At 44.6% G+C, this 11,086-nt stretch overlaps 1 protein-coding gene across 7 annotated transcripts in view; it reads right to left on the bottom strand.

The window, feature by feature from the left end:
* Positions 1-3,743: 3,743 nt before the first annotated feature.
* The window catches only part of LOC121914331 (Grid2 interacting protein), a 37,622-nt gene continuing 30,279 nt past the window's right edge, over positions 3,744-11,086 (bottom strand). For all 7 annotated transcript variants that reach the window (XM_042437677.1, XM_042437673.1, XM_042437675.1 and 4 more), the window contains 5 exons: positions 9,106-9,192; positions 8,295-8,424; positions 7,297-7,415; positions 6,766-6,930; positions 3,744-6,380 (listed from right to left, as the gene is read on the bottom strand). In XM_042437677.1, coding sequence (XP_042293611.1) covers positions 6,309-6,380; positions 6,766-6,930; positions 7,297-7,415; positions 8,295-8,424; positions 9,106-9,192 — 573 coding nt within the window. In that variant the 3' untranslated portion in view covers positions 3,744-6,308. The remainder of the gene's footprint in view (positions 6,381-6,765; positions 6,931-7,296; positions 7,416-8,294; positions 8,425-9,105; positions 9,193-11,086) is intronic.

Raw genomic sequence — 11,086 nt, 5'->3', positions numbered from 1 at the left:
CTGTTGTTGCAGTTGTTGTGTGCCTTCAAATTGTTTCCATCTTACAGCAACCCTATCAAAGGATTTTCTTGGAAACATTTGTTCTGAGGAAGTTTGCCATTGCCTTCCCCCTGAGGCTGAGAGTATGTGGCTTGCCCAAGGTCAGCCAATGGGTTTCATCGAACCCAGTGGGAATCAAACCCTGGAATCAAATCCAGAGTTGTAGTCCAACACTGAAACCATTACGCCACACTGGCTTATATGCATTACTCTGGACATAAAGGAGCATTTCTAAGCAGCCTATTTCTAGATCCACAATGTCTCACAATTGGCAAATGGGTCAGGCAAGGATGCATCCTTTCATCCTGTCTTTTCAACTTGTGTGCAAAACATCTTATAAGAAAAGCAGAAGAAGGAGGAGTGAAAATAGGAGGAAGGAACGTCAGTGATCTAAGATATGCAGATGACACCATAATACTAGCAGAAAACATTGCAGACTTAGAGCAACTACTGAGGGAGGTCAAAGAAGAAAGTACAAAGGCAGGCTTAATGCTGAACATAAAGAAAACAAAAATAATGGCCACAGCGAGGACCATACTTTGGATGAAACTTTGATCAGAATGGGGATTGCAGTCAATTGATCAGAAGAAGACTAAGAATGGGGAGGGCAGCTATGAAAGAACTAGAAAACCTCCTAAAGAGCAAAGATATACAACTGAGCGCCAAAGTCAGAATCGTACAAACAATGCCAATGTCACTTTAAAAAATTCCCACTAGACAGAGGAAAAGGAAGAAAAGGAGGCTGTCTGGGCACAGAAAGCCGTTGTCAAAAGCAGCTTTGTCAAAGGCTTTGTCAACCGAGGCACATCCATATTCAAAAGTACAGTTGTTTTATTTACATCCTTTTGGAAGCTGCTCCTGCAACTTTGAACTGGACGCCAAACGCCGAAGTAACACAAATAAAGAGATTGTGCATGGAGTGCCACATCCAACTTTCTTTTCTGCAGAAACCAACTGTAATGATGGGAGCCAAGCTGGAGGGCTGCGGAGTGAGGTTGCAAATTCCACACATTCCTCCCCTCTTATTGTCTTTCCAAAAATGCTGCAGCTGGTCTGGATTTATCTATCTTGGCACAAGGATTTTCTTCATGTGATCAGCTGTGTGTGTGTGTGTCTGTGAACACACACGCATCTACAAACACAAATCTATTGCATTTGCCTTGCATTGCATTTCTGTATGGAAATATCCATTTCATACCCCCTGAACTGCTAAGGAGAAGGAAGAAGGCCAACTCTTTCAGGGGACAGTCTTTTTAATAAGGTTATTGTTGTTATCTACTGCTTCTTATTGGATCTATTCTTAAAATGTTTTGCTTTGTTTTATATTTCTTAGTTCTGTTTGTTAATCACTTCTATCAATATATAAGTATATGCATAATTTTAGTGATTGCATCTTTCTGAGATCCAGGACAAACCTGCTAGAAATGCTGTTGGTTTGCTTTTCAGTCGCCTATATACGTAATTCTGACTCCCTTGGCTGTGTGTTTTCCATGTTTGAGCCATGTATTGCAAGGAATCCTCGGCTTCTGAGATTCGTTGATGGTCTTCCATCCAAGTACTCACCAGGGCTGACCCTGCTGAACATCCAAGAACAGACAGGATCTGCTGCCTTTGGGGTATTCAGGCTCACAAGTGCCTTCAAGTCACCTGTTGATTTATGGTGACCCCACGAATTTCATAGGGTTTCCATAGGCAACCCTATGGATGTTTTGCCAATTCTGACATAGCACCTCCAGCACCTGGGATTCCTTGGTGGTCTTCCATCCAAGAACTAGCTTCCAGGGCCAGACAGCATCTACTGTCTTTCGGGTATTAAGGCCCTAGTAGTAGTAGTAATAATAATAAATAATAATATGCACCGGGCATCCTGGAACTCCGCTCTGTCATTCTTCCTCCTTGCTAAGGCATCAGTTAGCAGGGCTAGTGAATGACTGGCCTTGGTTGCCCCACCCCACTCTTAGCCTTGCATGGCCAAAGACAAAGTGAGGCTTATGCCAGGCCTGGGCTCTCTGCCCAAGATGACCTCAGGCCGTCACACGCACCAGCCTGCAAACATCACCCTTCCCCTGGTCTCCTCTCCACCATCCTTCAGGGAAGGAGTACAGGGGTTTCACTAGGGGTGTCCTTGGGGCATGGACTACATCGGTTGACACCTCAGTGTGTGCTGGGAAGGGGTTGTCTTTCTGGGTCTGGTCAGTCTGCTGACCTGATAGAAAAGCAAGTCTCCTTCCTTTGCTGCCTGGCCAGCAGCTCTGCCAGATGTGGAAAGGCTGCAGGGTGGCACAAGGAGCCCATTTGCACCAGTGGATCCAGGTGCAATGGGGTGCCTTCAATCCTTGGTGGCTTTGCTGGCCGGTTGGTCAGGAGAGTCACCTCTTTTTGCCCTTCTAGCCCTTCTAGCCAGCAGTTCCGCCAGACCCAGTAAATGTTTTTGAAGAGAGAAGGGGGTGTTAGAAATGACCCACACCGGATATTAAATAAACTAGGTACACCACTGCCCTTGCATAAAACTGCAAGAATGCAAAACAGGGTGAGTTTTGCACAGGGCACCCCACTGAACTTGCAGGGCAGAGTTCAGAGGCAGAAAAGTTAAGAAAATGTGGCGAGTTTTATCCAAGAGAGCCAAGCAGAAACGATATAGTGAACGGCTGCGGCTCTCCATTGAGAAATCAGGTTTACAGTATTCCTTTCCCTTTTGGCACTCAATGAGAGGGTTGGTCCACAGTTAATGATGTTCTCCCCACAAAGCCAACTTGTAAGCAATATGAGGAGATGCTATATGGTAAGCAAGGGTGAAGAGCATGCAACAGCCAGGGCATTTGCCAGTGCTGTCTCTGCCAGCTGCCAGGCTCATGGTTATCACAGATCAAGGGCACTCAATAACTCTTCATGGATTCTTCTAGTTCAAAAAATTCAAAGATATAGCCGCGTTAGTCTGTGGGAGCAGTATGTAGAGAGAACTTATAGCACCTTTGAGACTCACTGAGATAAAGAAGTTGGCAGCATGAGCCTTCCTAGACTTCTGGATGCATTTGGTGGAGTGGTACAGACATATATATGCCATTGGTATGTGAGAGTGTCAATTCAAATTCAAAATCCTTTGGGTATGGAAATGAAGTAGCAAGTCCGGTTTTAACGATGATCATTTGTAGACAAAGACATAGCCATTGGATATTAAAATAAGATGGGAACGCAGAAACTCCATTGTTATTTGGATATTTCTTACAAAACACCTGAGAACTCCAGCAGCAAATACTGGAACCTGTTGATTCATTTGCTCCGTCTAGAGGAGTCCTCTGTTTCTCTCCGTACATCTTGCATCAGGAACAGAGTAACAAGTGTTATAGGAGCCCTAGTGGCGCAGTGGGTAAATGCCTGTACTGCAGCCATTCACTCAAAACCACAAGGTTGCGAGTTCAAGACCAGCAAAAGGGCCCAAGCTCGACTCAGGCTTGCATCCTTCCGAGGAGGGAGCTAAAATGAGTACCCAGACTGTTGGGGGCAAATTAGCTTACTTGCTAATTAGCTTACTTGCTGTTCACCGCTATGATCTTTGGAATAGCGGTATATAAATAAAACAAATTATTATTATTATTATACATGGGGTGCAATCTTCCACCGGGATGCCTTTGTTGCAAGAAGGAAGGTTGCTTTATTGCAAGGGAAGAGCACAGAGATTCAGACAGACACACATAGCTGGGCATATATATTTATATATACACAGTCCTTGGTAGGAGCTCTCCAACCTTTGGAAAAACATCACAAGAAAATGCCACCCAGAAACAGAGATTGGAGTCAGCCTTGCAGCCTCGCACAATGACAACAGTGAGCAAATCTAGTCATAAAAGCGCCTCGATAGATTCAAATAAACAGCTCTTTTGGGAAGGGAAAAATAAAATTATCTGGGCACTATACAACTCATTCAGAATAAAGAGTGGCAATGATAAATATATATCGAGACAGAACATAAGAGGGAGACTGTTGTTACCTGCACTGCATCCTTATATCAGTTTCATATCACTTTGTCAGAGCTCCATCCTGAGGAATCCCAGGATATGTAGTATAGAAGCTGGCTTGGCCAATTGGCAGCAATTCTGGAACCAAAGTCAAGGTAGGGGACGCGGACATTTAAAATTATTCCACTGGATAGTTTAAATTGTATTATTGGAGTAAACATATGCATTTTTTATGAGTTTAGTAAATCTTTGCATTATTGTTAAATAAGTATTCATAATTACCAGGCTTTCCTTGTTAGCCTTTTTCCTCATTAATTGATTCCAAATATTAATGTCACATAGTTTTAATTATTTTAGTCTTTAAAAACCTGTTTTTAATTCATTATGATGTTTAAGACGTTTTCAGCTTACTGGAAAGTCAGTATGCAAAGGGATCTTGTAGCACCTTTTGAGAAAGAAGTTGTTGCATGAGCCTTTGTAAATTTGAGTCTACTTCTGCCAATGTTTTGATGTTTTAATGTTATCTATAAGCCTCCCTGAGATCATTTTGATATAGGACAGAGTATATAAATATTTTAATACTAAATAAATAAATAAATAAAATGTGAAACTGGATCAAACTACATCTACGAACTACGTCCAGAATTGAAGCGACTGACTTCCCCATGCAGGAGTCAACTATGACTCTGGGTTCAAATCCCTGCTGAGGAATGTAAACCCAGTGGGCAACCTTGGGCAAGTCACACTCTCTCAGCCTCAGAGCAAGGTAAAGCCAAACCCCTCTGAACAAATCTTTCCAAGAAAATCCCATAAAGGGCTCACTCTAGGGTTGAAAAAGACCTGAAAACATGCAACACCAACACCACATTCTCAGCTCCTTTCTTCTCAGCATGCCTTGGTACTTTCTAGGTACCCTTTGCAAACTACAAACCCCATGATACCTCTGGATGCAGTTATGACCATTCCAGTGATGTGAAGCTGAGTAGCAAAGATGCCGCACAACAAGAGACTCAAAATGTCATCAAAAGAAGCTAACCTGGCACTTGAAAAATGGCAAGAAGAAACAGTTTGCAGGAGGAGATATGGCTGGGCTACCGTCTTGGAAAAGAAAGGAAACCAAAGAAGCCCGAGAGGCGAGTGTGGTTTGGTATTGTTAATGCACTGGGTGGTGGCAAGTCCATGTTTTCAGCCAAGGCCACAGTGAACCTGCTTTTTCCTCTATTGATGGTGCATGGACAGAAATAACAAGAGCCTATGTTGCTTCTGCCAGTGATGCAAGGAGTGATCTGTGTTGCAAGGAGCCCCTTGGGCTTAATTTTCTAATCCATGTCTAATGGGACATCAGAACCAACAGCTGCCATGGATCCATCCAATTCCTCAGGAGATGATTTTTTAAAAAAAATCTCAAATCCTGGCTGCGAAAGATCCCCAGGTATTCACACTGTACAGCAGACTGACCCTACTTTTACTGCCATGGCTGGGGTCCTGGGATTTGTAGTTCGTCGATGGGGTTGAATTCTCCAGAACATTCCCCAGGACTACAGCCTTAAAGCAATGCAGCACAGAGCAAAATAAACATCCCTGGGTTCTGTAGGATGGAGCCATGGCAGTTAAAATTGGATCACAGTGCTATCGTTGTGTAGTGTGGACACTTGGCATGTTAGCAATGTCTATGCACAGCCCTCCTTGAATCAGAGTGCGGTGCAAAGAACATAGCCCTAGAGATTCTTGGGATTCTTGGAAAAGGGCAAAGAGCAATGCAAACCAGCCTGTGTGAGCTGGACACAAGGGGTTCTCAGGGGTTGCTCAGGTGAGCTGGAAAACTGGCAGTTGCTCTTCATGGGGAAAGGGGTCAGGATATGAGGGGGGTAAACCTGCCTTCTCCCCCACTTGCACCAATCTATGGGTTGGTCAATTCCATGCAACCCACTGAGACCTCCTACCTCTCTTTGCAAAGAAATGGAATTCCAGAAAGGCCATTAAAAATGAAGATAAAAGAAAGGTGAGCAATGGGCTGTCTTCATGCGCCCTCCACGTGGAGGATTTCACCTCTCCTGAATAATGCAGAGGAGAAAAATGTCCACTCCTTGAGTCTCTAGAGACCCAGCTAAGTGGTCCTTTCCACTTCCCTGTTGCTCCCTTAATGCACCTTGAGGGCACAGGCAGAGATGTCTTCCCCAGACAGAAGAAGGAAAACAACGTCTTTGCTGTCCCCAATGGTTTCTCCATCCGCGCTGAGTTGCCACTCCTTGTATTTACAGCCAGGCATCACCTGAAGCACCTGCCTTCTGTTCCCAGTCCTCGGTCATCCGGTCACCAGGCGAGAGGTGGCGTTACCCTCAGACTCCGCTGGGGCTCTCCAGCTTGGATGTCGCTGAAGGCCCTCTGTGGGAAAAGAAGGAAACAAGGGAGAGGTTGTTGTCTTGTTGTCAGTTCAGGCAACGTACTAAGGTTGGATGGATTAGGTCCTTGGACAGAGCCTTGAAAGTTTGGACTACAAACCAAGATTGCTCTAATGACAAGAGATGCCAGCCCTACACGCCAAGTCCCATATTCTCTGAGACTGCAAAAGTCAAAGAGACAAATGCAGAGGGCTGACTGTTGTGCAGCAGCGGCCGCCTTGGATGACTCTTTTAAAGTTGGGAATATAACCCACAGCAAATTGGCCACCCTTTCAATATAGAAGCCAACAGCTAGCTCTTTGGCTGGCTGACCATTACCATCCCAGATCAAGGCCAAGAAACCAGCAACCCGCAGAGTTGGACCTCACCTCAAACTTGCTCATGAACTCAGCGAAAATGCCAAAGAAGGCTTCGGAGGTGGTGACTTTTGCGTCTTCCCCGAAGAAGGAGAGGACTTTGCTGAACTCTTCCATGGCTCTGTGCTGAAGATCCTCCAGGGACTGGATGGTGGGATGAGCCATCTCCAAGAAGGCCTACAGAGGAGGAAGGCTAAGGAGAAACACATGCCTAGGGTGGGATTTTGTCTTCCAAACTTCCAGAAAGGACCACTGGCCTTGCAGTGAGAAACAGACACCAGGATGAATTGCCAGAGAGAAAGAAAGTTGGGGAGGCAAGGAGAGAAAGAGATGCCTTTGCTTCCTTTAATCTCATTTATTCCATAAAGAAACCCAATTCCAAAGCCATCGCTTTGTAAGATTTCGTGGTGTCAGACTGCATCAGTTCTGCAGCGTGCCAGCAGCCTAGGTTTTCCAAGTGTCAGAAAACTCATATTTTGCTCCAGTTAGCAAACAATAGGAAATATTGTCCTTCATCCCTACTTTTCCCAGGCCAAAGGATACGCTCATCACAGTTGTGAACCTGTCCTCGGGGGAAGGCACCATATTCTGGCAGGCCATTTCAATCTCCTCAATGGTGGTATGGAGGTCATTGAGGTCCACCATTAAAGTTCTCTGATTCACTAAAGCAAAAGAAGAAGTAGAGGGGAAGCATTAAGGAAACTGGTCCCTACATCTCCTTCTCCCCCTTTTTGCCATGAAATCAAAGGTAGTTGCTATCCTCACAGTATAACCCCTTTTCTCCAGACCCAGTTTGCAGCAGGTACAGCTCTGGTCTCTGTAAACATGCAAAGCACCATTAAATTTTTCTCTTTGGCTTCTGGTCACCACAGTTCAAGAAAGATGTGGACAAACTGGAGTGCATCCAGAGAAAGGCGACCAAAATGGGGAAAAGTCTGGAAATCATAAAGCCCTATGAGGATTGACTAGGGGATCTGGGTATGTTTAACCTGGAGAAGAGAAGGTTAAGGATGACATGATGGCCATGTTTAAATATTTGAAGGGATGTCATATTGAGGAGGGAGCAAATTTGTTTTCTGCTGCTCCAGAGAAGAGGACCTGGAGCAATGGATGCAAACTACAGGAAGAGAGATTCCACCTAAACATGAGGAAGAATTTAATGATGGTGAGAGCTGTTTGGCAATGGAAGATGCCACACCAGATGGTGATGGAGGTTTTTAAGCAGAAGCAGGATGGCCATCTGTGACATGGAGGGCTTGGATTGTTTCTTCTTGCATGGCAGATTGAGGTTGAACTGGATAGCCTTTGTGGGTGTCTTCCAACTCTGTATGATTCTTGCACCTTGACTCTGGCAAATTCAGGACATGCCGTTCCTTTCCATAAACTCCACAGGGGAATGAGCCACAATGCACAACAGCCCTTCTGATTTGCTCTGGAAGAGGCAGCCCCAATAGACCTACCTCTCCAGGGCAGGAAGCCTCTGTTTCCAGGGAAAGCCAAGATATGTGTCAGAAGATCCTCCCTTTCCTTGGCCATCTTACCTTTGGCAGCGTGTGGCACCGTGGGCAGGTCCTTGGCAAAGCCCAGGAGTTCTGGGAAATGTTGGCTAAGTGATTTGGCAAGAATATGCAGAAAGGTGGATTTCCCATCAACAGTCTTGGTCGTGTTGAGCTGGAAGAAAGCCAAACAAAGCACACCAAAAATAGTCAGTGGAACTCTGCACCACAAGCTGTCTCCTGAATAATGTACATGTAGCCCTCCAGGGCTGTTTTTGTAGACACTGGAGACCCCCAAATTACTTTTAAAAGAACAACAACCAATAGTTCTTAAAATGGCCCTTTGGAGTTTCAGGAGGAATTATCCACAATTTTGCTCCCACTTCGGAAACTTGGCAGGAACTTTCCTTGCTCTATAAATTTAGAAGTCAAATGACATATTGAGGGCAATGAGCATTCGCAGCAAGTGGCCCATTCCTCCTCCTGCAACGAGCTGCTCTGAGAGCCTTTAGGGCTGAAGGACGGGGTATAAATACCATAAATAAATAAATAAATAAATAAGGATTTTGAGAAGAGTGATTCTGCAGTCTTCTTCAAATGTTAAATTCTGCAAATTTTCACAGGCCCAGAAAGCGCAAGATGGGAGAGTGAAGAAAACTGCATACAAAGACAAATCTGTATTTCAGCTTTCAGAGGAGCACCTCTCCAAAAACAAATCCTTTTGTGTTAAACATACCATTTTGTTGGACCCTATAAATTGGGAATTTTCATGGCATAGGACTGAGAGAAGGACATGTTTCCTTTCGTTTAACTGGAATACCCTTTTTCCCTAGCAGACCTCTCTGGCGCCACTAACCTCAGTCAGGAAGTTGATTTTGAAGCCAGTGGTTTTGCTGGTCTTTGGTTGCCCGTGGTTCAGGTAGTTGCCCATGGCCAGCACAAACTGCAAAGAGAAGGCTTTGTAATAATAACTGGTCGATAAAGCAAAGACATAAAGTCAGAACCATCCAGGCCATTGCATTCCCCGAATGTAAGAGCTGGACAGTGAAGAAAGCAGACAGAAAGACAATTAACTTATTCGAAATGTGGTGCTGGAGAAGAGTACTTAAGATCCCATGGACAGCCAAGAAGATAAACAAATGGGTTCTTGAACAGGTCAGACCAGGGCTCTCTTTGGAATGATCAAGTTGGGCTATCGTACTTTGGCCATATCATAAGGCACGGGTCACAAGAAAAACTAATAATGCTAGGAAAGGTGGAGGGAAGAAGAAAGAGAGGAAGACCACAAACCAGATGGATAGACTCCATCAGGGGGGTTATTATGGGCAAGGGCTTGCAGGATCTGGGCAAGACTGCAGTGGAATAACAAAACAAACAAACAAGCTTCATTTACTGTATATACTCATGTATAAATCTAGAAATTTAGGTTGTAAAATTGACCCAAAAAACTTGAGTCGACTTATCTATGAGTCAATGTAAGTACTGTATCTTAATTCTTATTTAAAAGAAGGAACCAGCTCCTGGTGAAAAGCAAGATTATAATATGTGAAGCACCGACCTGCTCTATTCTCTCATCCATCCAGCCTTAAGAGTAAGCACAAAGAGCTATGTCTGCTGGAATTTTATAAGTTCTTTCACATTGTTTTGCTTTGCTTCATCCTTTAGATCCTTTGCTATATGGCCCTAAGTTTTACCCTCGACTTATCCACGGGTCATAGCAAAATCCATAATTTTGGCCTGAAAATGTGCCCTCGGCTTATACATGAGGTTGACTTATAGCTGAGTATATACGGTATATACCGCTTCATATCGCCTAAGCAGTTTAGAACTGTAAGCTAATTTCCCCCCAACAATCTGGGAAGTCATTTTAGTGACCTCCTCGGAAGGATGCAAGCCTGAGTCAAGCTTGAGCCCCTTTGCTGGTCTTGAACTCGCAACCTTGTGGTTTTGAGTGAGTGGCTGCAGTACATTTAACCACTGTGCCACCAGGGATTCATGGAGATATCTCATCTACAGGGTCGTCATGAGTTAGAACTATTACAAATTTCATGCACAAAATGTCATACAAAAAATTATTTACAAATATTGGGTATAAAATTACCTTCCAGCTATGTGTATATGAAACGTAAGTGAATTCTGTGTTCTGACTTGGGTTCCACCTTGAAGATATCTCTGTGAGGCCCTATCAGGCCTTTGACCCCTTCTCCTCCCTGTTCGGGGGGTCAAAGATGAGCTCCCTATCTCTTCCAGAAACTTCCTCTGGGGCTGGGACCTGCTCCTGGTTCTGGGAAAGGCACGCTTCAATCGTAACTTGGAGTTAATGGGTAGCCAGCAATGTTAACCAGGTGTCATTCTGGCATCATTAGGGATCATTTGGAATTCCTCTCTGGTCACGTCCAGCTTTGTTCCAAGAGGAACTCTCCCATTCAACCCTCCTCCAAAGCTCACTTTTACTTCGTTGAAGCTCCCCAAACCTGGCCTTTTCCTAACAGAGAGAGAACAAGGGAAGATGGTTTTTGCAGTCCCTTCTAACTCTGTGTGCCTACCTTCTTTGCTACCTAGCCTCTTCCTTTGCAAGCTCTACGTGCAACTTGAACTTTACCCTGCTAGTTAGCAGAGATATTACAGTTTAAGAAGGAGCATCACTAGGAGAGTTCAGACCACACCGGGTGACACTTCAAGGGGGATATATGAATGCCTGATGAGTGATGCCAGTGTTAAGAGGGCAGCACCTCATCTGCCCAGACAGATGGGGGTCTGCTTCTAGGAAATTTCCCCAGGAACCACAAAATGCCCAGGAAGTGGCTGCTCCCTTGTGGCCACAGCAAATAATACAC

Source organism: Sceloporus undulatus, chromosome 8 (assembly GCF_019175285.1).
Source record: "Sceloporus undulatus isolate JIND9_A2432 ecotype Alabama chromosome 8, SceUnd_v1.1, whole genome shotgun sequence".
Classification (NCBI taxonomy): Eukaryota; Metazoa; Chordata; class Lepidosauria; order Squamata; family Phrynosomatidae; genus Sceloporus; species Sceloporus undulatus.
Note: the sequence above shows the minus strand (reverse complement) of the source record. Positions and strands in the feature narration are given on the sequence as shown.